This window comes from Grampus griseus, assembly GCF_964374135.1.
Source record: "Grampus griseus genome assembly, chromosome: 9".
Taxonomy (NCBI): Eukaryota; Metazoa; Chordata; class Mammalia; order Artiodactyla; family Delphinidae; genus Grampus; species Grampus griseus.
The window spans coordinates 36,216,752-36,241,552 of NC_139003.1; the positions used below are offsets into that span (position 1 = coordinate 36,216,752).

The 24,801-nt window shown below is 37.4% G+C and overlaps 2 protein-coding genes and 1 pseudogene across 3 annotated transcripts in view; 2 read left to right on the top strand and 1 right to left on the bottom strand.

The window, feature by feature from the left end:
- The window catches only part of SAMTOR (S-adenosylmethionine sensor upstream of mTORC1), an 86,985-nt gene extending 71,650 nt beyond the window's left edge, over positions 1 to 15,335 (top strand). Inside the window, exon 5 of the mRNA XM_082662030.1 lies at positions 12,157 to 15,335. Within this exon, the coding sequence (XP_082518156.1) occupies positions 12,157 to 12,786 (630 nt within the window). The 3' untranslated portion in view covers positions 12,787 to 15,335. The remainder of the gene's footprint in view (positions 1 to 12,156) is intronic.
- On the bottom strand, positions 10,305 to 11,253 carry LOC309827373 (protein-L-histidine N-pros-methyltransferase-like; annotated as a pseudogene). Its single transcript has one exon. The product of its transcript is annotated as a protein-L-histidine N-pros-methyltransferase-like (transcript).
- A 7,274-nt stretch (positions 15,336 to 22,609) lies between the features above and the next one.
- Positions 22,610 to 24,801, top strand: part of TMEM168 (transmembrane protein 168) — a 50,560-nt gene continuing 48,368 nt past the window's right edge. Inside the window, exon 1 of the mRNA XM_082662483.1 lies at positions 22,610 to 22,821. The gene's annotated coding sequence lies outside the window, so the exon portion shown is untranslated. The remainder of the gene's footprint in view (positions 22,822 to 24,801) is intronic.

Genomic DNA, 24,801 nt, shown 5'->3' on the forward strand with positions numbered 1-24,801 from the left:
ATAAAATTATAGTTGAAGATTTCATTACCCCTCTCTCAATAATTGATGGAACAATTAGAACATTGGTCAAAGAAGAACTCACAAGGAAAGTTAGACCATATTTTCTTTTCTTCTTTCTTTTTTTTTTTTGCAGTACGCGGGCCTCTCACTGTTGTGGCCTCTCCCGTTGCAGAGCACATGCTCTGGACGTGCAGGCTCAACAGCCATGGCTCACGGGCCTAGGCGCTCCGTGGCGTGTGGGATCTTCCCGGACTGGGGCACGAACCCGTGTCCCCTGCATTGGCAGGTGGACTCTCAACCACTGCGCCACCAGGGAAGCCCTAGACCATATTTTCAAATGAAGATAAATAAAAACATATGATATCAAAAACATAAGATATGCATAGGATGCCACTAAAAACACTAAAATAGTACTTAGAGGAAATTTTACAATAGTAAACACCTTTATTAGAAAAATAAGAAAGGTCTCAAAGTAATGACATCAACTTTCCAACTAGGAAAAAAACCAAACCCACATTAAATCTAAAATACAAGAAAGAAAATAATAAAGATTACAGAAACCTTTGAAATAGAAAACCTTTAGAAAATAGTAGGGAAAAACTGATGAAAGCAAACACTACCTCTTTGAGAAGATAAATAAAATTTATAAATCACTAGCCATACTGATTAGGAAATAAAGAGAAAGGTGTGACATCATGTATATTTTACCAATATTAAAAGAAAGGAAAATATTACAAAAAATTTTATGCCAATAAATTCCACAACTTAAGTGAAATGGTCAAACTCCTTGGAAGACACATACTGCCAAAGCTCACTCATGAAGAAATACATAACCTCAGTAGCCCTAAATGTATTAAAGAAATTTGAATTGGCAGTTAAAAACTTTCCCACAAAGAAAATTCCAGGCTCAAATGGCTTCACTTCCCAACTTATTCTATGAGGCCATTACCCCAATACCAAAACCAGAGACATTACAGAACAAAAACAACAACTTATAGACCGTATCCATCATAAACATAGAAAAGTTGTCTACAAGATTCTAGCATATTGAACCGAACAGTATTTCAAAAGGGATAATACATCATGGCTAAGTTTGATTTATTCTAGGAGTATAAGATTGGTTTAATGTTAAAAAAAATAATCTATAACACCTATACAAAAATCTACTGAAAATGGATTAAAGACCTAAATATAAGACCAGATACTATAAAACACCTAGAGGAAAACACAGGCAGAACACTCTGACATAAATCGCAACAATATTTGTTTTTTGATCCATCTCCTAGAGTAATGGAAATAAAAACAAAAATAAACAAATGGGACCTAATTAAACTTAAAAGCTTCTGCACAGCAAAGGAGACCATCAACAAAACAAAAAGACACAACCTACAGACTGGGAGAAAATATTTGCAAACAATGCTACCAATAGGGATTAATCTCCAAAATATACAAACAGCTCATACAGCTTATTATCAAAAAAACAACTCAGTCAAAAAATGGGCAAGAGACCTAAATAGACGTTTCTTCAAAGAAGACATATGAATGGCCAACAGGCACATGAAAAGATGATCAGTATCACTAAGTATTAGAGAAATGCAAATCAAAACTACAGTGAGGCATCACGTCACAACAGTCAGAATGACCATCATTAAAAAGTCTACAAATAATAAATATTGGAGAGGGTGCGGAGAAAAAGGAACCCACTTACACTGTTGATGGGAATGTAAATTGGTGCAGCCACTATGGAGAACAGTATAGAGGTTCCTTAAAAAACTAAAAATAGAGTTACCATATGATCCTGCAATCCCACTCCTGGGCATATATCTGGAGAAAACTCCAATTTGAAAAGATACATGCACCCCAGTGTTCATAGCAGCACTATTTACAATAGCCAAGACATGGAAGCAACCTAACTGTCCATCAACAGATGAATGGATAAAGAAGATGTGGTATATATACACAATGGAATATTACTCAGCCATAACAAAGAATGAAGTAATGCCATTTGTGGCAAAATGGTTAGACCTAGAGATTATCATATTAAATGAAGTCAGACAGAGAAAGATAAATAGCATAGGGTATCACTTATATGTAGAATCTTTAAAAATAATGATACAAGTGAACTTATTTACACAACAGAAACAGACTCACAGAATACAAATGTATGGTTACCAAACGGGATAGTGGGGGACGGGTTTGGTGGCGAGATAAGTTAGGAGTTTGGGATTAACATATACACATTACTATATAGAAAATAAACAACGAAGACCTACTGTATAGCACAAGGAACTCTACTCAGTATCTTGCAATAATCTATAATGGAAAAGAATCTGAAGAATATATATATAAATGAATCACTTTGTTGTACACCTGAAACTAACACAACATTGTAAATTAACTATACTTCAGTTTAAAAATGGTTAAAAATAAAATTACATATACCATAAAAAAACCCCACTTATTCTTTTCATCACAGTAATACACTAAAAAAGAAACCTACAGCTAACATCATACTTAATAGTGAAAGAAAAATGTTTTTCCAATAAAAACTGAAAAAAGAACAAGATAAGGTTACTCTCACCATCTCTATTCAGCATTCTCTAAAGGTTTTTACCAGTGCAGGAAAGCAAGAAAAAGCAATGATAGGCATCCAAATTGGAAAATAAGATGTAAAACTGTCTTTGTTCACAGATGACATTGATCATCTATTACTTTATTCTGTGGAATCTACAGAGAAGCTACTAGAACCAGTAAGTGAGTTTAACAAGGTTGCAAGATATAAGATTAACATATAAAAATCAATTCATATGTACTAGCTACAATCAACTAGAAATTAAAAATAGTACCATTTATAATAGCATCAGAAATATGAAGTATTTAATATATGAACATATATTTATATGAAATATAAAGCTGACAAATATATGGCAAACCTGTATATTGAAAACTATAAATTATTAAGAGAAAGTAAAGAAGACCTAAATGAGTAGAGATATATACTGTGTTTATTGGTGGAAAAACTCAAAATCTTTAACACATCAATTTTCCCAAAATTGATCTATAGATTCAGTGCAATCCTGATAAAAATTCTAGCAGGTTTTTCTGTAGAAATTGAAAAATGTATTCTAAAATCTGTGTGGAAATCCAAAGGTCCTAGAATAACAACTTTTTAAAAGGATAGTGTTGGAGAGTTTCAAAATTTATTTTAAAGTTATAGTAATGAAAACAGTGTGGTATTAGTGTCAAGATTATCAATGAAATATAACAGAGAGTCCACAAATAGGGCTAAACCCCTTGTAGGGGTCCCAGAGGGAGAAGAGAGAAGAGGATCAAAAATGTATTTGAGAAAATTATGGCTGGAAACTTCCCAGACCTGAAAGAGAAAAAACTCATATCCAGGTACAAGAAGCACAGAGGGTCCCAAAAAGATGAACCCAAACAGACCCATATCAAGACATATCATAATAGAAATGGCAAATTTAAAGAGAGAATTTAAAGACAGCAAGAGAAAAACAAAGAGTCATATACAAGGGAATTCCTGTAAGGCCATCAGCTGATTTCTCTGCAGAAATTTTGCAGGCCAGAAGGGAGTGGCATGATATATTCAAAATGCTGAAAGGGAAAACCTACAAACTAGGATACCCAGCAAAACGATTATTTAGAATAGAAAGCAATAAGAACCTGCTGTATTAAAAAATTTTAAAAAGAAAAGAAAAAGAATAGAAAGCGAGATAAAGAACTTCCCAGAGAAGCAAAAAATAGTTTATCAGTACTAAGCCTACCCTAAAAGAAATGTTAAAGGCTCTTCTCTAAGTGGAAAGAAGTAAGGATCTACAGGAAAGGGAAGATCCCACTAGGAAAGGCAAATATATAGTAAAGACAGAGAATCAATTGTGAAAGCAACTGTAACTGCAATAAACAGTTAAGGGAGAATCATGCAGATGTAAAATATGACGTCAAAACACAAATGGGAGGGGAATTAAAAATGTAGGTCTTTTAGAATGTGTTTGAACTTAAATGACTGTAAGTTCAAAATAAGTATTTATATTATAGGTCAATACATATGAACACTGTGGTAACCATAAATAAAAAAACTTAAAATAGACAAAAATTAAAAAGAAAGGAACACAAGCTTACTACTAAAGAAAGTTCATCAAACCACAAGGGAAGAAACAAAAGAAGAAAAGAACAAAGCTACAAAAACAGCCAGAAAACAAGTAATAAAATGGCAATAAGTACATACCTATCAATAATCAGTTTAATGCCAATACACTAAATGTTCCTATCAAAAGACATAGAGTGGTTGATTGGCCTAAAAAACAAGACCCATCTATATGCTACCTATAAGAGACTCACTTCAGAGCTAAAGATACACACAGAATGAAAGTGAGGGGATGGAAAAGATATTTCATACAATGACAAGAAAGTGGGGGTAGCAATACTCATATTAGACAAAATAGAATTTAACAGAGTGTATAACAAAAGACAAAGAAAAGCATTATATAATGATAAAGGGATCACTATAAGAAGTTTTACACTCATTAACATATATACATCCAACACAAGGGCACCTAAATATATAAAGCAAATAACTAACAGACATAAAGGGAGAAATTGACAAGAATATAATAATAGTAGGGGAATTTAACACCTTACTGACATCAATGGACAGATCACCCAGATAGGAAAAAAATAAGGTAACAGTGGTCTTAAATGACAGAATGGACCAGTTGGACTTAACAGATATCTACAGGACATTCCATCACGAAACAGCAAAATACACATTCTTTTCAAGTGCGTGTGTAATGTTCTCTAGGATCGATCACATGCTAGGCCACAAAACGAGTCTCAACAAATTTAAGAGAATAGAAATTCTATCAAGCATTTTTTCCAGCCACAACAGTATGACACTAGAAATCAGTTACAGGAAGAAAAATGGGAAAAGAACAAATGGGGAGACTAAAACAACATGCTGCTAAAAAAAACAATGGTTCAATTAAGAAATCTAAGAGGAAATCAGAAAATACCTCAAGACAAATGGAAACGGAAACACAACTTCCCAAAATCTGTTGGATGCAAAAGCAATTCTAAGAGGGAAGTTTATCACAATACAGGCCTTCCTCAAGAAAAAAAATCTCAAACAACCTAATCGTGGACCACCTAAAGGAATTAGAAAAGGAAGAACAAAGCCCAAAGTCAGCAGGAGGAAGGAAATCATAAAGATCAGAGAGGAAATAAATGAAATAGAGACCACCAAAAATAATGGAAAAGATCAATGAAACCAAGAGCTGGTTTTTGAGAAGACAAACAAAATTGATAAACTTTTAGCTAGGGTCACCCAAGAAAAAAAGAGAACCCAAATTAACAAAATAAGAAATGAAAGAGGAGAAATAACAACTGATACCACAGAGATACCAAAAAATAATAATAATAATACTATGAACAGTTATATGCCAACAAATTGGACAATCTAGAAGAAATGGATAAATTTCTAGAAACATACAACCTGCCAAGACTGAATCAAGAATAAACACAATTTGAACAGACTGATCACTGGTAGTTTAACTGAATTTGTGATTTAAAAGAACGCCCAGCAAACAAAAGTCCAGGACTGGATAGCTTCACAGAGGAATTCTGCCAAACATACAAAGAAGAGCTAATATCTTTCCTCTTCAAACTAGTCCATAATATTGAAAAGGACAGAACACTCCGAAATTCATTCTACAAGCCACCATTAGCTTGATACCAAAAACAGCAAAGATACTACAGAAAAGAAAATTGCAGGCCAATATCTTTGATGAAAATAGATGCAAAAATCCTCAACAAAATATTAACTAACCAAATCCAACAACAATACATTAAAAAGATCATACACTATCATCAAGTGGGATATAGTCCAGGGATGCAAAGATGTTTCAATATTTGCAAATTAATGTGATACACCACATTAACAAAAGGATAAAAGTCACATGATCATCTCAATAGACACAAAAAGCATCTAACAAAATTTAACATCCATTCGTGATAAAAACTGTCATCATAGTTGGTATAGAGGGAACATTTCTCAACATAATAAAGACCATTTATGACAAACCCACAGCTAACTTCATACTCAACTGTGAATAGCTAAAAGCCTTTCCTCTAAATTCAGTAACTAGACAAGGACGCCCGCTGTCACACTTCTATTTATCATAGTAGTGGAAGTCCTAGCCACAGCAGTCAGGCAAGAAAAGGAAATAAAATGCATCCAAGTTGAAAGGGAAGAAGTAAAACTGTCATTACTTGCAGATGACATGATAGTTTATATAGAAAACTCTGAAGTCTCCACCAAAAAACTATTAGAACTAATAAATGAATTTAGTAAAGTTGCAGGATATAAGGTTAATATACAGAAATCTTATGCTTTTCCATACACTAGTAATGAACTATTGGAAAGTGAAAGTAAAAAAAAAAAAGTCCCATTTAAAAATCACATCAAAAGGAATAAAATACCTAGGAATATACTCAACCAAGGAGGTGAAAGACCTATACTTTGAAAACTATAAAAAATTGATGAAGGAAATTGAAGATGACACATAAACTTGGAAGTATATCCTGTGCTCTTGTATTGGAAGAATTAAGGTTGTTAAAAGGGCCATACTACCCAAAGCAAACTACAGATTTAATGCAATCCATATCAAAATACCCATGACCTTTTTCACAGAACTAAAACAATTAATCCTAAAATTCATATAGTATCACAAAAGACCCCAAGTTGCCAAAGCAGTCTTGAAAAAAGAAACAAAAACAAAACTGGAGATATCATGCTCCCTGGCTTTAGACTATACTACAAAGCTACAGTATTCAAAACAGCATGGTACTGGCACAAAAACAGACACATAGATCAATGGAACAAAATAGAGAGCCCAGAAATAAACCCACACACCTATGGTCAATTAATCTATGACAAAGGAGACAAGAATATAAAATGGGCAAAAGACAGTCTCTTCAGCAAGTGGTGCTGGTAAGATTGGACAGCTGAATGTAAGCCAATGAAGTTAGAACATGCCCTCACACCATGCACAAAAATAAACTCAAAATGGCTTAAAGACTTAAACATAAGACATGATACCATAAAACTCCTGGAAGAGAACATAGGCAGAACACTCTGACATAAATTGTAACAATATTTTTTCAGATCTGTCTCCTAGGGCAAAAGAAATAAAAGCAGTAATAAACAAATGTGACCTAATTAAACTTAAAATCTTTTGCACAGCTAAGGAAACCATTGACAATACAAAAAGACAACCCACAGAATGGGAGGAGATATTTGCAAATGATATGACTGACAAGGGGTTAATATCAAAATATATAAACAACTCATACAATTCAATATCAACAGAACAAACAACCCAGTCGAAAAATGGGCTGAACACATGAATAGACATTTTTCCAAAGAAGACATACAGATGGCTAATAGGAACATGAAAAGATGCTCAACACTGCTAATTTAGAGAAATGCAAATCAAAACAACAATGAGATATCACCTTATACCTCAGAATGGCTGTCCTTAAAGTCTGCAAATAACAAATGTTGGAGAGGATGTGGAGAAAAGGGAACCCTTGTACACTGTTGGTGGGAATGTAAATTGGTGCAGCTACTAAGGAAAATAATATAGAGGTTCTTCAATAGACTAAAAATAGATAACCATAATGATCCAGCAGTTTTACTCCTGGGTATATATTAGAAGAAAATGAAAACAGTAATTCAAAAAGATAAATGCACCCTTGTTTTCATAGCAGCGTTATTTACAATAGCTGAGATAAGAAAGCAACCTAAGTGTCATCAACGGATGGATAAAGAAAATACATACACATATATATATACATACACACAGGTATATACACATACATACACACACAATGGAACCTTACTCTGCCATAAAAAAGAAAGAAATTTCTGCCATTTGCAAAAACATGGTTGGAACTAGAGAATATTATGCTTAGTAAAATAAGTCAGACAAAGATAAATACTGTATGATATCACTTATATGTGGAATCTAAAAGATAAAACAAATGAATGTATAGTAAAACAGAAACAGACTCACAGATATAGAAAACAAACTAGTGTTACCAGTGGGGAAGAGGGAAGGGAAGAAGGGCAAGATAGGAGTATGTGATTAATAGATACAAACTACTGTGTATAAAATGGATAAGCAACAAGGATATATTGTACAGCACTCTGGAATATAGCCATTTCATAATAACTTTTAATGGAGTATAATCTCTAAAAATACTGAATCACTGGGCTGTATACCTGAAACTAATATTATAAATTAACCATATTTCAATAAAAAAAGAAGACATTGTTAAAAGAATGAAAAGACAAGCCATAATCTGAGAGAAATATTTTCAAGTTATATATCAGATTAAGGACTTGAATGAAGAATAAAGAACTCTCAAAATTCAATAAGAAAATAGGTTTTTAACATTTAAAACAACCCAATCATTTTTCACTATGCAAAAAAATTGAACAAACACTTCACCAAAGAAGATACTTAGGTAAACATTACTACTCATTAGGAAAATCCAAATTAAAACTTCAATATACTACTACACACCTGTGACTATGATTAAAATTTAAAAGCCTGGCCATTCCAAGTGCTGATGAGGATTTGGAGGAACTGGAACTGCAATAAACTCCTGGTAGAAATGTAAAACTCAGTATAAGTGCTTTTGAAAATAGTTTTGAAGTTTCTTTAAAAGTTAAACATGCACGAACTGTATGATCCAGCCACCCCTTTCCTCAGTATTTGCCCAAGACAAATGAAACATGTTCATTCAAAGACAAACAGGAATGCTCATAGCAGCTCTAGTTGTAATAGCCAAAAACTGGAAACAACCAAGTTATCTATGAAAGGTATATGGATAAACGAAGTGTGGTATATCTTAATATAGTAGCCTACCTCAGCAATTAAAAAGGAATAAACTATCAATACAAGCAAAAAAATGGATTAATCTGAAAATAATTGTGCTGTATGAAAATAGTACATTATTCTGTATTATTCCACTTACATAAAATTCTAGAAAATACCCATTGATCTATAGAGATAGAAGTCACATCAAAGATTGCCTAGTGGCAGGGGAAGAACAGGGAGGGTACAAGGAAGGGATTATATAAGGGGCACAAGAAAACTTTGGCAGGTGTTGGATCTATTCATTAATTTGATTGTAATAGTGGTTTCATGAGTGTATAAATGTTAAAACTTACCAAAGTGTGTACTTTAAATGTTTGTGTGTCAGTTATACTTCAGGTTGTACATCAGTTATACTTCAATAAAGCTATCCCCCTGCCCCAAAAGGAGCAAAAGGAAGAAGAAAATCTTTTTCCGCGTAGTTCCACGTAGTAGAACTTTGTGTCGCATTTCCTAATAGATAGTCCAGATGCTTATGTGACCAGCTTGTCTACACACTAACAGAATTGAGGGACTAAGGTATTAGCTCATATCTTTGATAATTAATTAACTATTGTTGTATATAAGGGTAACTAATTTTTATCTAATTTTAAAACTGCTTTCTTATTCTGGATTATTTCCACAGAGTTTGCTTTTTTTTTCCATCTCCAAAAAAGTTTATTAGCATGATTAAAAACATTTTTTGAATAATGATAGAATTTCTAAACATAAAAGAGTATCAGTGGCTATATCCTATAACCAGTATTTGCAACTGGATGGACAACTTTATTGCCAGTCTTCATTTTATTAAAGACAATCCATATTTATTGGTTCCGTGTGAAGTCATGACTGTTGCTTTGCCTGAGAATGAGTCCCTACTGCAATTAAGTATAAAAAAAATATCTTCCAGGTGAACCGGTTTGCAGGGCAGAAATAGAGACACAGATGTAGAGAACAAACATGTGGACACCAAGGGGGGAAAGTGGCCGGGGGCGGAGAGTGCTGTGATGAATTGGGAGATTGGGATTGACATATATACACTAATATGTATAAAATGGATAACTAATAAGAACCTGCTGTATAAAAAATAAATAAAATTCAAAAAAATACATATATCTCCCATAATCGGAGTGTGACCTGCATTACTGAGTAAAGAGTTAATAAAAATCCTCAAAGAATTGGGGTTTTGTTTTTCAAAAACATTTTTTACACACTACAAAGAAATAATTAGTATTTTGGCTTTTAAAATTCCTGCATGATATTTAGAATGGCAGCCCCCAAATGTCCTCCCTTCACAAAATTGAGAACACAGACCCTCTTCCGGAGCATACATTCTTGGGGTGGACTCTGAAGACTTCAACCTCCACATGTTTATACTGGTTTGAGAACAAAGACAGCGTCATCCAGAACGTAGTAGTCTTTATACATATCACCTTCACACAGGTATGGCAGTCTGGTGAAAGCTTCGAAAACAAAACCAGCTTTTCTGAAAACTTCAGGCAGACTATTCACTTGTTCTTCCCAGTTCTATCCCTTGATTTTCAAAATTTCTGATGGTTTATCCCACTTGCCATCTATGTTTTCCACATAGGGATGAAAAGGTAAGACCAGACCAAGGATGACCCTGCCTCTAGTTGGCTCCAAGACGCTTCTGATATCTTTTAACAAAGTCAGGGGCTGATCACAGCGGTCCAGCAAATTCAAGCAGCTGATGATATCATACTGGAACCCTGTATTCTGCCATTCATTTTTACCAAGCACTCTGTATTTCTTCTTCTGAAGCTGCCATATTATAGTTTCAGACAGCTCAGTGGCATAAATTTCTTCAAAATGAGGGCTCATGATTTTTGTGACTTCTCCATCTCCAGCAACTAAATCAAGAAATCTGTGGGTTTTCCAGTGTGGATTAATTTTAAGCAGTCTCTGAAACTGATCTTGTGAAAACACAAACATTGAGCCTCTTCCTAGCAACCCATTGATAGATGTTCTAGACATAAACTGGCTAAAAACAGATGACACAAAAGAGTGATATAATTGGATAAATAGCCAGCCCGATTTCTCAGTGTTGTTGTTTAGGTCTGTGTTCCTTGATCAAGGTAACTCTGAACAAAGACAGCCTGGAGTGATTCGCATAGTTTCTCTCTGTTGCACACAAACCACTGGTGGTTCTTCCTGCTGCCTTCGGCTGCCGCCAGCCCACCCTGGTCCGCTCGTCATGTTCACGTACAGGGAGCGGGTGAGCGGGCTCCGCAGGGTCCACATCCTCCGCGCCAGCCACACGGACGCCGGGCTCAGACAGCCAGCCCGCGAGCAGTCTCATCGGGGGCCGCGGCCACTCGCTCCGGTCACCGCCGGTGCCGGGGCAGGGAGGAGGACGCGCTGCCGCCTCCAGCCGCCGCCGCCGCTGCCGCCGCCGCCGCCGCCGCCGCCGCCCAGGATCGAGCCATCGCGCCAAACTCGCCCATCCAGACCCTTCAGGGCAGAGGCGGAGGGTCTCCATAGAGTTTTAATATTCAGCAAATGATACAGTGCTGTTTATTTCTTTACTTGCAGTGTATCTCATGGTCATTTGACTCAGTTAATTAATTTAATACATAGTTTGTTTCAAGCCGGAGATTAGCTTTTTAATAGAATCAATATATTATTAAAATTACTTTTGAGATGGTTAAAGTTAATGGTTGAAAAGAGGTTTTTCATGACCTTAACAGTTCTGGTATTTTGCTTTTACACATTTATAACTGCTTTCATTATCCTCTTTGACTTCTTTGATTCATCTTTATTTCATGGTATTTCTTGTTTAAAGTTATTTTTATGTAAACCTGTTTTTTGGTAACTATAAATGTTTAAGTGAATATAAATATGACTAAGTTTAGAAATAAATCATCCCTGTAGGCTCTTACCCAAATAAAATTTCAAATAAACCCTTATTATTTTAAAAAAATATATACTTAAACATTATTTCTAATTTTTAATTAATTGTTACTCAGAAATATTTTTTTTAAATAATGACTAGAAATTCTTTGGGCTTAATTACTCTGAGATTTTTCTGAGTAAAAGTTTTGGTTGAATAAGTCTGTGCAAGTGGAATATTTATAAGGGAAAGGTACATAATTAAAGCTTGAATTATATAGAAATGCTATGAAATAGCTTGGTTTAAAATTTATGTAATTAGGTGGAGGTGATCTTAAAATTCTTAACATGCCTTGTTTTTCCCTTTCTGCAGAGTGTGTATAAATGTGACTTCCTGAATTTGCAGCTTCAGCAACCACTCCAGCTTGCACAGGATGCTATAGATGCCTTTTTGAAGCAGCTAAAAAACCCTATTGATTCTCTTCCTGGAGAACTTTTCCATGTGGTTGTTTTCTCTCTCCTTCTTTCCTATTTTCCATCACCTTACCAGCGATGGATTTGCTGCAAGAAAGCCCATGAACTGTTAGTGTTAAATGGTTTATTGCTTATCATCACACCTGATTCCTCCCATCAGAACCGTCACGCTATGATGATGAAAAGCTGGAAGATTGCTATAGAGTCCCTGGGCTTTAAACGTTTCAAGTATTCAAAATTTTCACATATGCATCTGATGGCATTTAGAAAAACCTCCCTAAAAACCACAAGTGACTTGGTTAGTAGGAACTACCCAGGGATGTTATATATTCCTCAAGATTTCAACAGTATAGAAGATGAGGAATATTCTAACCCTTCCTGCTACGTTCGATCAGATATAGAAGATGAACAGCTAGCATATGGTTTCACAGAGCTCCCTGATGCTCCATACGACTCAGATTCTGGAGAAAGTCAATCCAGCTCTATTCCTTTCTATGAGCTAGAAGATCCCATATTACTTTTAAGTTAATATAAAAGCAAAAGGCCCTTTCAGTCCAGACTCCTAAACTTAATTGCTTACACTAATCAGAAATACTAACATGAACTCAGTACTTAAAACCTGCTTTGCATAGAAGAAATGCAAAGGTTTACAGAGTTTGCTATTTTTTTCTACTTCTGGATTTTAAAATTTATTCTTATATAGAAAGCTTAAAGTTTCATGCAGAGTGACTCCTGTCATAGCAGAAACCACTGTTATTTTAGCATTTAGCACTAAGATATTATAGAAAGGTACCTTTTTCTCTTTAGTGCTATTGTGAAAAATGAAGCATAATTTGCTATGTATTTTTCTTATTTTCATCTTTTCAGTGTTGACTTTAAACCATTGCAATGAGAAACTAAGATATGTAGAAAGCTGTAGATTGCACTTTGATGACTCACAAGTTAAATGTGACAGAGGTAGATTGGTTTAGTAGTTTTGTGATGCACTTATTCTTTTTTCTAACTAAATTGTTACCTGTTATAGAAAGCCATTTTGGCTCAGTTTTGTCTGATGATTGAACATTCCCCAAACTTTTTGGAATTGATAATTCTTATTCTTTCTTGCTTGCTCATTTGGCAGCATCAGACATTGGGGAGATATTTCCCCCAAAGTGTGTATTCTAATTTGATTAGCATAGTACAGTAAACACCATTGCCAAAATAGAGTTTTCATATCTTTCTTGTTGATTTGGGCCTTGGTGTAAAGTATATTTAACGGTGAGAATTCACTTTTACTTTTTTACATTTAGGTTTCATTTACAAAATTTTCTATTTAAGCAAGGAACAATATAATACTCAATACTGACCCGAAACACATATGTGAAAGGGTTTGCACTTGTAAGAGAGCTTATGTTCTACCTAGACCAACCTTAATAGGGTCCTCACCTTTCCATTAGGAGGTGCTGCACTACAAGTCTGGAATTATATAGAAAAATTTTAAATTAACCCCCTGCTGGTAATCTCATAAAATGGTTTTGACGTTTCGGTATTCTAATTTCTATCTAAATCCTAGCAGAAATTTTTCTTTGAATATATAAACCATTAGTTGGCTGTGGGAATTTTCCCTTTCCACATTGATAAATGCCTTTCTGTGTTTCTGAATCAGAAGCAAATGATTAAGGAGAAATATATGTCCAACAAGACAAGATTAGTTTAAATGGCTAAGAACATTTAGTCCACATTGTCTTGTCAGCCAGCAGTTGTCATGTAAACTATCATTTTTAAGAGTGCCACTGTGTGGATTTTTTTTCAAGTGGTTATTACATTAAAATTACCTCATACTGAGGTTTTTGCACTGAAATATCACAGTTTCAGATTTCATGGTTAATGTTGTGTGTGTGCGTTTTTAAAGGAAATTTGCATTTTCAATAGTTGATCCTAAATTCATAAACTGAACTTCTTTACTCTGATAAAAGTGTTTTTGTGCTTATTGTGAATTGCTGTAGTTAACTCTGAATGTCAAACTTTACTTAGAAATAAAAAATTTACCCTTTAAGATATAAATGGTTGAGTGTGTATACCCAATATTTGAAATTAAATTTCACATTCTAAATTAATGAAAGTAACAAGACTGTAATTAACCTAAAAGTCAGTTGAGTAAATGCAATAAATATTGGTTGCTCAAATATGCCAGAAGTAACTTGAAGTTTTTCGTTTACTTTCAATAGCATAAGATTACTTAATAATAAGGAATAATTAGACTTTCTTTCCAATTAAGAACTACAGGTCAAGTCTTGTAACTCGCCCAAAAGAAGAAAAAAAACACTGTGTTCAGGGTAACATAGAAAAATGTGTGTTGTTAGTACCTCCTTTACCATACGGTCCGTTTTCTGTGATTTGGCTAAATGCTATCTTAAAGGCAAAGAAAAGCAACATACCAAACAAAAGCGCTTTGAAAGTAAATGAAAACAGTGCTTTTGAGAGGCTGGTGTAAGTATTGATATATGACCTTGGAGTTAGCCCATGTGTTACAGCTAAAATGTTGGTGCTATAAATTCTTCTGATTGTTTACAGATGTTGATTCTGCTTATGCTCCAAAGTGTGCATGATGTATTTTAAGTAGTACTTTAAAGAAAAATCTCTTTATAAAAACCTATACTCTCATTTAGTATAAATTTGTTTGGATTTATAAATCTCGTTTGTTACTACTGTAAATTCATCTTCAAAATTAGGTTGGCGCAGGATTTAAACTAATACGTATTCCACCAAAGCCAATTCAACATATAAATGTTAAAATATAAGCAGTCATGTGGCTTGGTGCCAGATTATATATGTAATGACACAAGAAGTTATTAGAGCCTTTAATACTGTATGGGTACTCTTGAGAATGATTTTGTTTGGATATGAAGAAGTTAAGGGGCCTCCTGTCACATTCACAACAGTATTCTCCAAAATAATTTGATGTTTCAAAAACAAATGATCATTTGCTTGGTTTCTTCAGGATTATGAATAGATCAAGTGGTTTATATGGTAGTTGCCAAGTGGTGGGAGGTGGCTTACCTGAAAATGTATGTTTGTGTTTGTTGTATTTTTTCACATTTTGTGAACAAAGCACATTTATTAAAAATTTTAAATTTTCTAATATTCCTTGTCTGTTATTTACGAACTGAAAGTTTTGTGGTCTTGACCTAATCTCACTAAGTGATTTCAGAATTGGGAAGCAATTTAAAACTTAAATGACTTAGAATTTTCTATCTGGTTTCATCTAGTCCAGTCCCTTAATTTCATAAATTCATTCACTGAGATCGAGAGAGCTCAAGTGACTTATCCATTATCATGCTATTTACCGACGAACAAGGACAACAAACAACAAATTCTAGTTCACTATATGTCAACTATGTCATACCCTGCTTTTCTTGAAAGTTAATTACATCCAAGATAATTTACCTAAGTATATCAGTTATTTTAGGGCAGCAGATGGCTTTCTCATAATGTGAAAGGGTTCTTTATTCATTAAACAGATATTTGAATTCTACCAAGTGCAATATGCTGGGGAAACAGCAGGGCTTGGTGTGTTCACAGTCCCCTGCTTTCATTGGAACTTACGATCTAATGAAGACAACAAGCATTCTACATGGAGTTAACATCTGTATCTAGGAGTGATTGCCTACTGATCCTATACCTTTGCTCCTGCTTAACTTCCTTAATTTGTTTCCTAAATAGAACAGGAGACAAAAAAATTTTAAAACACAACAAAAACTGTTTAGCAAATCACAAACACATTGTAGATAAGAGGGATATATTGTTCATCCCTCCAGAAAAGTGCAAACTGAAAATTCTGATTGTTAAAAGCAAGGAAAAAATGGAATTGAGCTTTTGCTCCATTTTCCCACACTTTCTGAGCACAGTGCTGCAATGGTATTCGTCTTCAAGAGTCCACATACTAGGTAAGTAGAATGTAGACTTAAGATCTGGCTCCTTCTTCGTGTTGGAAATTGTTAGACAGCAAAGGTGAAAAACAAATACCTCTAAATTACTAGTCCCAAAAAACATAATACAAACGTTTATTACAAAGAATGTTTGTATTATAGTTATTTTATTCGTTCCAAAAACTTGATTTGCAGTAACTTGCATGATAGTTCACAATAAAAAATTCATGTCCATGATCAACTGAACACAAAGCTCCCCAAAATTATTAGTGGTGGCCTATATTACATAATACCCAATAAACAAGCATGCTACAATAGCTAACAAATTAAGACCTCTAAATGTTATAGAAGGAGAGAAGTATTAGGTTTTCTAAACCCTATTTTGTCTTAGAGATATTCAAACCTTAATAATTGGAATCTCTTAATTTATTTTAAACTCAAGTTTGTATGTTTTATCCCAAATTTGTTTCAGAATGAGCTCGGTAGTTTAGTATGTATTTTTCAGATAAGAATTTGTTACAGATGGCACTACTGAGGGGTAACTTTGAGTCTACATAAGCAGTGTTCAACTGTGAATTTTATTTTTAAACAGAACACCTTTGCTCAATTAATAGAAAGCTATTCCACTTTTTGCAATAATATAAAGCACTTGTTATTCATGTCACTGCTTGTCTTTAGTAATTGAATATATTGATAACTGTTTTGCACTATAGATTTTAACAATTTCTAAGATTGGCCCCATCAGTAGTACCAAAGATGGTACCTATGTTTTTTAACTTACAGGAAAATACAAAAGATTAGGTCATAGGCGTTGACTGCAGGATTGTTTCTTAATTTGTCAATAAGATTGTGAAACATAAATTTGTTAATATTGTTGGATTGGAATACCCACGTAAACGATAAAAGTAGTAGGAAGCATTACTTAAAAGACAAAACAATGCCTGGTAGCATTTCCTGGCACTGGGCCTATTTGCACCTCTTTACAGAGAATAGCCAGGAGAATGTACATGCATTTTTATTGCTTGTATGTCTTATCTATTGAAGGCAGACACAACCAAGTAAATCAGTGATCTCCTAATAACATTCTTTCCATATACCTTTGAGCTGGTGTGGGGGGAATCAGATATCTAGAAGAATATGACTTGTTGTCACAGATACAGTCTACATGAGGCTATTATGGAATCCACATGTAAGTCATTTACATTTATTCCCTAGACCTACAAATCTTTCCTAGAGTTAACTAATGCCACTCTAGCTATTCCCATTGCCTTCTACCAAGGAAAAAGAATACAAACATGGCCATGGCCAGTATTAATTTAGTTCTCCCTCAAACTCTTGTCCTGTAACATATCCCCTGTTTGGAGAGAGTTTGCTGAGACAGGCTAAAGTATGTAGGAAAGATAAAGTCATCCAGAAACAATTATAGTTTTTAAATCGCCACAGGCCTTTTCACTAGGAATCTAAGAGACAACATTCGCAAAGCCAGGCCTAGAAGTAAAGTAGATGCATGATTGCTGGCAAGAAGAGAGGTAAGCAGGCTAAATGAGCCTGCCTGCAAGTAGAAAGATGCTTAGGAAAGAGACCTGAGACAGAAAGAGGGTCTAACGGCTTGACTGTGAAAAGGAGCTTTTATGTTTTTCAATCCCATTGAAATATTAGCACAGATTAAAGTACCAGAGTGCAGGTTACTGTGGAAAATTAGAGACCTGGGAATTTAAAAGTTAAGATAACATTTTGATAGGAAAAGCTCTGGATCTTGTGTGACCAGAAGTATTATCAAGGTAGGAGGGACCCCAGTGGCCTGGAGAATGATGCCAATTGGAATGAGCTATAGAATGGGAGTTAGAATGTCACAAACCATCTCCTTAGTCCTGCTTGATTCATCATTTGAGGCTTCATTACTATAGTATTACACTAGACTAGGTACTGTAAGGAATAGGTGTCTGTTGTGCTCTTCAGAGCTAACAATGTAACTTAAGAAAAAAAGAAATACATTTGCATTAATATGAAGCAAGAAAAACTTTAAAATTGAAGAATAGTATATTCTGGCACTGCTGCATTTGGTGATACATATCATTGAAATCTGTTCATGTGATTATGGCACACTGTTCATAACCAATCTAGATGCAATTAAATACGGGTATCTCTCATCATGGAAGTACCAAATATAAATTATGCCCCTCCCTGCCGCTCCCAATTCAACCTCCTACACTCTCTCCTTCACCTCCAATGTTAACCCCCTGAGGGTGGGGCAAGGGAGAACCCAGCCTGTGCTCACCTTTGCAACAGCTAGTCCCTCTGCCTAGAATTTCTCCCTCTTATATTGGATTTGCATGGCTAGCTGATTTTTGCTAATCAGATCTTAGCTTGCATGTCACCTCCTCAGGAGGATCTCCCCAGTCCACATAATCTAAAGTAGTCTCTGCATCACTCTATCTGAAGTTTATCCTTTTCCTTGTTTGTCTATACATATGGGCAAGGCCCTCTTCCATCCTATTCTGTATCTTCAGCTGAGAAAAGTGCCTTGCACAAACAGGTGATCAATAAATATTTGCAGATGAATTCATTTTACTTTATAGAATGCAAGCGAGATGACACAGCTTCACTGCCAATACTTAGTTTATGAATTTTTTTTCGGGGGAGGGGAGAAGGTCTAGGTCTGTTTTATATTGTTTATTACTTAATGTATTCTCAGAATCAGGATATAGCTCAATTTATACTTCAGAAAAGTCTGAATTGGTTTGTATAAAATGTAGCTTAGATCAATACTAAGTAACTTCCCCCCCTCCCCCCGCTTGCTTACTCCTACCCATTTAGATTTCTTGTATCTTAATCTCAGATCCGTTCTCACCATGTCTCTGTGACATCCAATCCCCACCTCTCTCTCATTGCCAATAAAATAATTTAAGTTTGTAAGCCATCATTACCTTTACTACATACTAAAAAGGAAGACTTAGCTAATTGATATCTTTCAACTCCACAAGAGAAGTGGTACTCCAGCAGTTTCTTAATTTGTGTAAGGGATACATTATTCCAACTACTGCCCAATGACTTTATATCCAGATAGGTTTCCACCATTAAATACTATGACATCTTGGGCAAATTTCCTCAGGACTTATTTCTTAATCCACAGATTTTGCTGTGTTGAAGATAGGTTTAAAAACAATTTATATAAAGTAAGTAATACAATCTTGTCACATGGTAGGGATATAACACATAGTGAGTATTATTTGTTTTAGCAAATAGGCTTTAATAGCCCTGTTACTTTCTCTTAGTCTTGCCTGTTCTGTGCCTTCCACACACATTAACCATTTCACAGCCACCATCACCACTCTCACTACTGCCCCAGGAACTTACCTTGCTTCATTCCTGCAGTTACCCAGGGAGCATAGCTTTCTGTGCCTGCTTTTTTGAGCCAATAGCTCCCAGCTGGTGCTCATGATTGGTTGAGTAAATACTTGGCATTTCAGTTTCAGCTACTAGACTTGTAAGGTTGGGGGGTGTGAGTGAAAAATGTTGGCTGCCATGTCAGTAAACAAAGAATGTTGCAGCCATCAAATTACAGGTCCCTCCCCACCCCCGGAAGGTGAGACCTGAGGAGAGTCAGGATGGGAAAACACAGGATACTGGCTCAAGGTAGCTGATGTACATATCAAAGAAATGATTTCAGTAAGCCCAGACTATTGCATCTTCCCATACATAGAAAAGTGTTAAATTCATTAACTTGAGATGTCTGGTTTTCTTTAATTAACACTAATCTTTTGAAATTCCGATTACTTGGTCTTTGTTGTGAAAACTCCTATATATCGAGGCTCCTCCCTTACCTCTTTGGAGCAGTCTCTCAGAGCAATCTGAGACTGTGTCCTGGGCTTAAGTCCTCTGTTTTGTCTGCCAGATAAAACATAATTCTCAACTTTTAGGTTATGCATTTTTTTCAGTCAACAGGGGAGAATTCACCACACATGGAAACAGGGTTCAGGTGGTGGGAATCCATTAAAGGCAAGTTGAATTAGAAGTGAGGACAATATATTCAAGTAGAAACATCTAGCAGGTAGTTGGAAATGTGACGCTGTGTTCCCCAGAGAAACAGAGTTACAGATTTGGGAGCTGGGTACTGATTGAATTTAGAGTTAGACAGGAGTCTGGAGAGAATCAAACACAAAATTTTCATTTACAAATGAGGAATCTGAGTCTGAGGGTGCTTCATCACTTATAGACGTGCTGTCCACTCCAACCCCTCACCATCTATGAAATGAAAATGAAGAAATTCATACTCTGTTAGGGGAAATAGAACAAGAATATAGAAGACACTAATAGAAAATAAGTGGGAGGAGAGGACCTACTCTGTTCTATTATTTCATTTAACAAATATTTAAGTACCAACTATATATCAGGCACCACGTAGGCCTATTTAATGGTGAGCAAAACTGGACATGTCCCTGCATTTGAGGAAATGGAAGCAGGCTAGGGTGCAGAGTTGGGGGAGTGTGGTGGTGAAATCATGCAACTCAGATTGGGACTTCAACCCAGCCGGAACCCAGATTGGGACCTGAACCCACGGTCTTTTAGTTGAGATCACACAGCTGGTCTCAGGACTTAAAGAAGCTCAGGTTCTTGATGTTTCCTTGCAGAAAGAATTCAGTGAGAGACAAAGCGATAGGTAAGAAGTGAATTTACTTAGAGAGAAACACACTCCACAGAAAGAGTGTGGGTCATCTCAGAAGGCGAGAGGCCCCAAAATATGGGGTGGTTAGTTTTTATGGGCTGGGTAATTTCAAAGGCTAATTAGTGGCAGAATTATTCCAGTCATTTTGGGGAAGGGGTGGAGATTTCCAGGAGTTGGGCCACGGCCCACTTTTTGACCTTTTATGGTTGACCTCAGAACTGTCATGGCACCTGTGGGTGTGTCATTTAGCCCGCTGATGTATTACAATGAGCGTATAATGAGGCTCAAGGTCCACTGGAAGTCAAATCTTCTGCCATCTTGGACCTACTTGGTTCTAACCAGTTTTTGTCATGTCCTACGGCTATGTCATTCTTTTAAAGGTTGTGCCCTGCCCCCTTCCCTACTGTTTCAGTTGGAGGTCAAGCTGCTGTATAGTCTGTTGTTGTGCTTTATCCCAAAGGAGATAAACCATGTAAAGGTTTTAAGATAATTTTTATTTTATTTTTTGTGGTACGCGGGCCTCTCACTGTTGTGGCCTCTCCCGTTGCGGAGCACAGGCTCCGGACGCGCAGGCTCAGCGGCCATGGCTCACGGGCCCAGCCGCTCCACGGCATGTGGGATCTTCCCGGACCGGGGCACGAACCCGTGTCCCCTGCATCGGCAGGCGGACTCTCAACCACTGCGCCACCAGGGAAGCCCTAAGGTAATTTTTACATACATCGTCTTATTTAATCCCTACAACAACCCTGTAAGGTAGGTATTATTAGCATTCTACTTACATATGAGGGAACTGGGGTTCATAGAGACTGACCTCGCTAAGTGCTATGAACAGTAGAAAATTATGGTAGGGACAGAAGGCTGGCAGGCAGGAAGGGCTTCTTGGAGAGGGAGGGGGAATTCATACTTTTTGAGGGTCTACCTTATGATGCCAGAAAAAAAAAATGTTTTACTGAATATTCACAACATAGAAGGAAGGTTTCCTTCCTTTGCAAAGAAGGTTTTGTTACCATTTCTTAGATGGAGAAACCTAGGTGGCACATAGGAAGGGGAGAAACCAGAATTCAAACCCCAAAATCATCAGCTCCACAGCTGTTGTGAAACGCTGCCGAGGAATATCCCCTTATGTTTATTCAGTGCGTTCAGATACAAAGAAGAATTAGCCCTGGAATGTGAAGGACCCTCAGGATGCGGGGCCGGTGAACGTGTAAGGGACGGGGGGCGGGGGGAGAGGGGTAATGGAATTGGGTCAGGACTGGGGGAGCTTAGCGTTGTCGGCGGAGTAAAGACCCAGGCGGTTTATGAAAGGAAGTCTTAATTAGAAAAGGAGGCGAGGAGGGCTTTGAAGGCGAGCCTAAGGAGCTTGGGCTTTTAGCTGGTCAGTGGACACAAAGCCATATATTATGCGATAGGTATTAAAGAGCAGCAACGCCTCCTGCAGTATCTACTGTTCTTGTGTGGCCGGCCGGCCCGGCCGCTTTGCCCCGGTCTCGGTCAAGCCCGAGGTGGCGGCCTAGAGGCTTGATGGACACGGTCGGCCTGATCCTTCGTGGTCTTCCAGCTTCCTGTTCGCCGCCCATTCCAGGTCCAGGAAGGCGGCAGCTTGTACCCCAGGTGGGGCCGTTTGCGCTCGCGCAGCGCCGAACGCACCTGGGTCCGCGGCGGCTCGGAGGGTTTGGGCGGGGAGGGGGGCAGGGCCTGGGCCGGCTCTCAGGGAGGAAGCGCGTCGTGCCGCTTGACCCCGGCGGCGTTCCGTACCGTCGCGGATCCGGCGGCGGGAATATGGCGGCCGTAACCGGGCCAGTAACGGAGAAAGTTTCCGACGAGACTGGCCTGTGCTAGAGCGTGCGGCCTCTGGTCCTCGACTCCCCTGGAGTCCCGCCTCCCCGCTCCGAGTCGCAGGCTCAGCCGCAAGGGCCCTCCCTTTACCGTGCTGGCCCCAGCGCCGACTCCGAGGGTTGAGAGAGTTGGTAGCAGCGGGCGGCCGAGTCAGGTAGGTGGGCGAGGGGGTCACTGGCGAGGCGGTGAGACCTGGGCATAGTCACCGCCCAGGGCTCAGAGTGGTGCGGGCCCCAAGCTCCGCCCAGCCGGCCTCCCGGGGCGGAGGTAGGGATACCTGCCCGCAGAGAAGTTGATGGTGTGGGGTGGAGGATGGAAGGCGGGGCGCCTCTCCGTATCCCCCAGCAGTTCCCCACTCAGCTGGGTTATGGTCGACAACAGCGAGGCTTCTTCTTGGGCCTCCCACATCTTGCTAGGAGGAGGCAGAATGGAAGAAGAATTGTTATTGCTGCCCTATTGCTGAGGAATTTAGTATTCGAGGTGCCATTCTCCTTGTATGAGATGGGTCCAAAGAGTTATTATCATGAATTCATAGAACCGAAGCACTGGAATTCCCCGACCCTGGGTGCTCAGTACGTTCTTTCAGCTTTTGACACTTCCCCTAGATGGGACGGAAATAGCTTCTGAGTCTAAAGACGTTGCACGTGATATAGTGTGTCTTGGATTCCCTAGAAGTAGGACATGAAAGAGAACTTGTTGGTTTGGAGGAATTTGAATGAATTAAGTGAAGGCTGGCATAAGGCCGAGAGAGAAGCAAACCAATTAGAGAACTCGTTTACTCTTTGTATATTAATACGTGCCCTATAACTGATTGGCATTGTTGTTAAATATAGTTATTTCTGCATCACTCTTTATTTCTTCAACAAGTACGTGTTGAATACCTACTTGGTGTCGAACTGTCTGCTAAACAGAAAGTACTTTCTGCTAAACAGTATTGTCTTCAATACTGGTGTACAGTATCGAAGACAGACTTTCAGAGACCTTTTGATCTAATGGGGAATGCAGATTTTAAACAGTTGATGGTCAATATTTTGCTGTTACAGAGGAAGTACATGGATCATATAAATGAGTCAAGGTGATTGCCCTAAGAAAATCATTTAAGCTGAGGCGTAAAGAGTAAAGAATAGGAGTGAGCCAGGTGTGAGGACTGGGATGGGGCCAAGAGGAGGGAAAGCAGTGCACCTGGAGAGGGAATAGCATTAGTATGGTTCAGAATTGAAAGGTCCGTATGGCTAGAATACAAGTTCAAGAGGAAGAATGGTAAGAGATGAGGCAGGAGAATTATGCATATCCAATGAAGAGAGTGTTATAAGGCATTTTAAGGAGTTTAGACTTTGTTGCTTAGAGTGATGGGAAGCCGCTGGGGGCTTTTACGTAACAGAATGATGTGACAAATTTTGGCTTTAAAAAAAGATACTTCTTGGAGAAGGGCAAGAGTGGATGCAAGGAGACATTCAACCATGAGATGATGGTGGCCAGAACTGGGATTGTGACCTTGAGGATGAAAAGAAGTAGATACATTTAAGAGGTGTGCAGGAAAAAGAGTGGACAAGACTTGGGTGACGATTACATACAGGTGGTGAAGGAGAAGAGGGTTTAGAGTAGTACATAGGATTTTATAAAACAGACCCTGGCAGTTGTTAGTTAACTTTTCTTGTATTCAGATTGACTCTTCTGTGCTCCTTTTTTATCTGCCTCTCAAGGAATTTCCTACTGAATCATTAGTGATGGCAGACCCACTGAAAAGGTTTGCAGTGCTTTGTTGTTTTACTCTGATTCAGGCTGTTTGTCTTTTGAAGAAGGTCAGAATGGGAAAAGACTTGTAAATTAGCTATTTAAAAATAATATTCTGTCATGTTGGTTTTGGCCTATAACAGGGTGGCTGCATATATTCCATGCTATGAATGTGCTGTACCTTTACTTTTTTCTAAGCTTTTACCTCAGTGCAGAACCGAGCTAGTGCTTTTATTTCTGTCAGGTAGGTTAATATATATGTGTTTAAGTGTATAGTGAGAGAAGAGCCTAGGCTTGGGATTGAACATCCAAAGGATAGATTCAGAATGAAAACCCTGCAAGGAGACAGGAGAGATCAGTGAGTTAGGAAGAAAATCTGGAGTCTGGTCTTTGGAAGCTA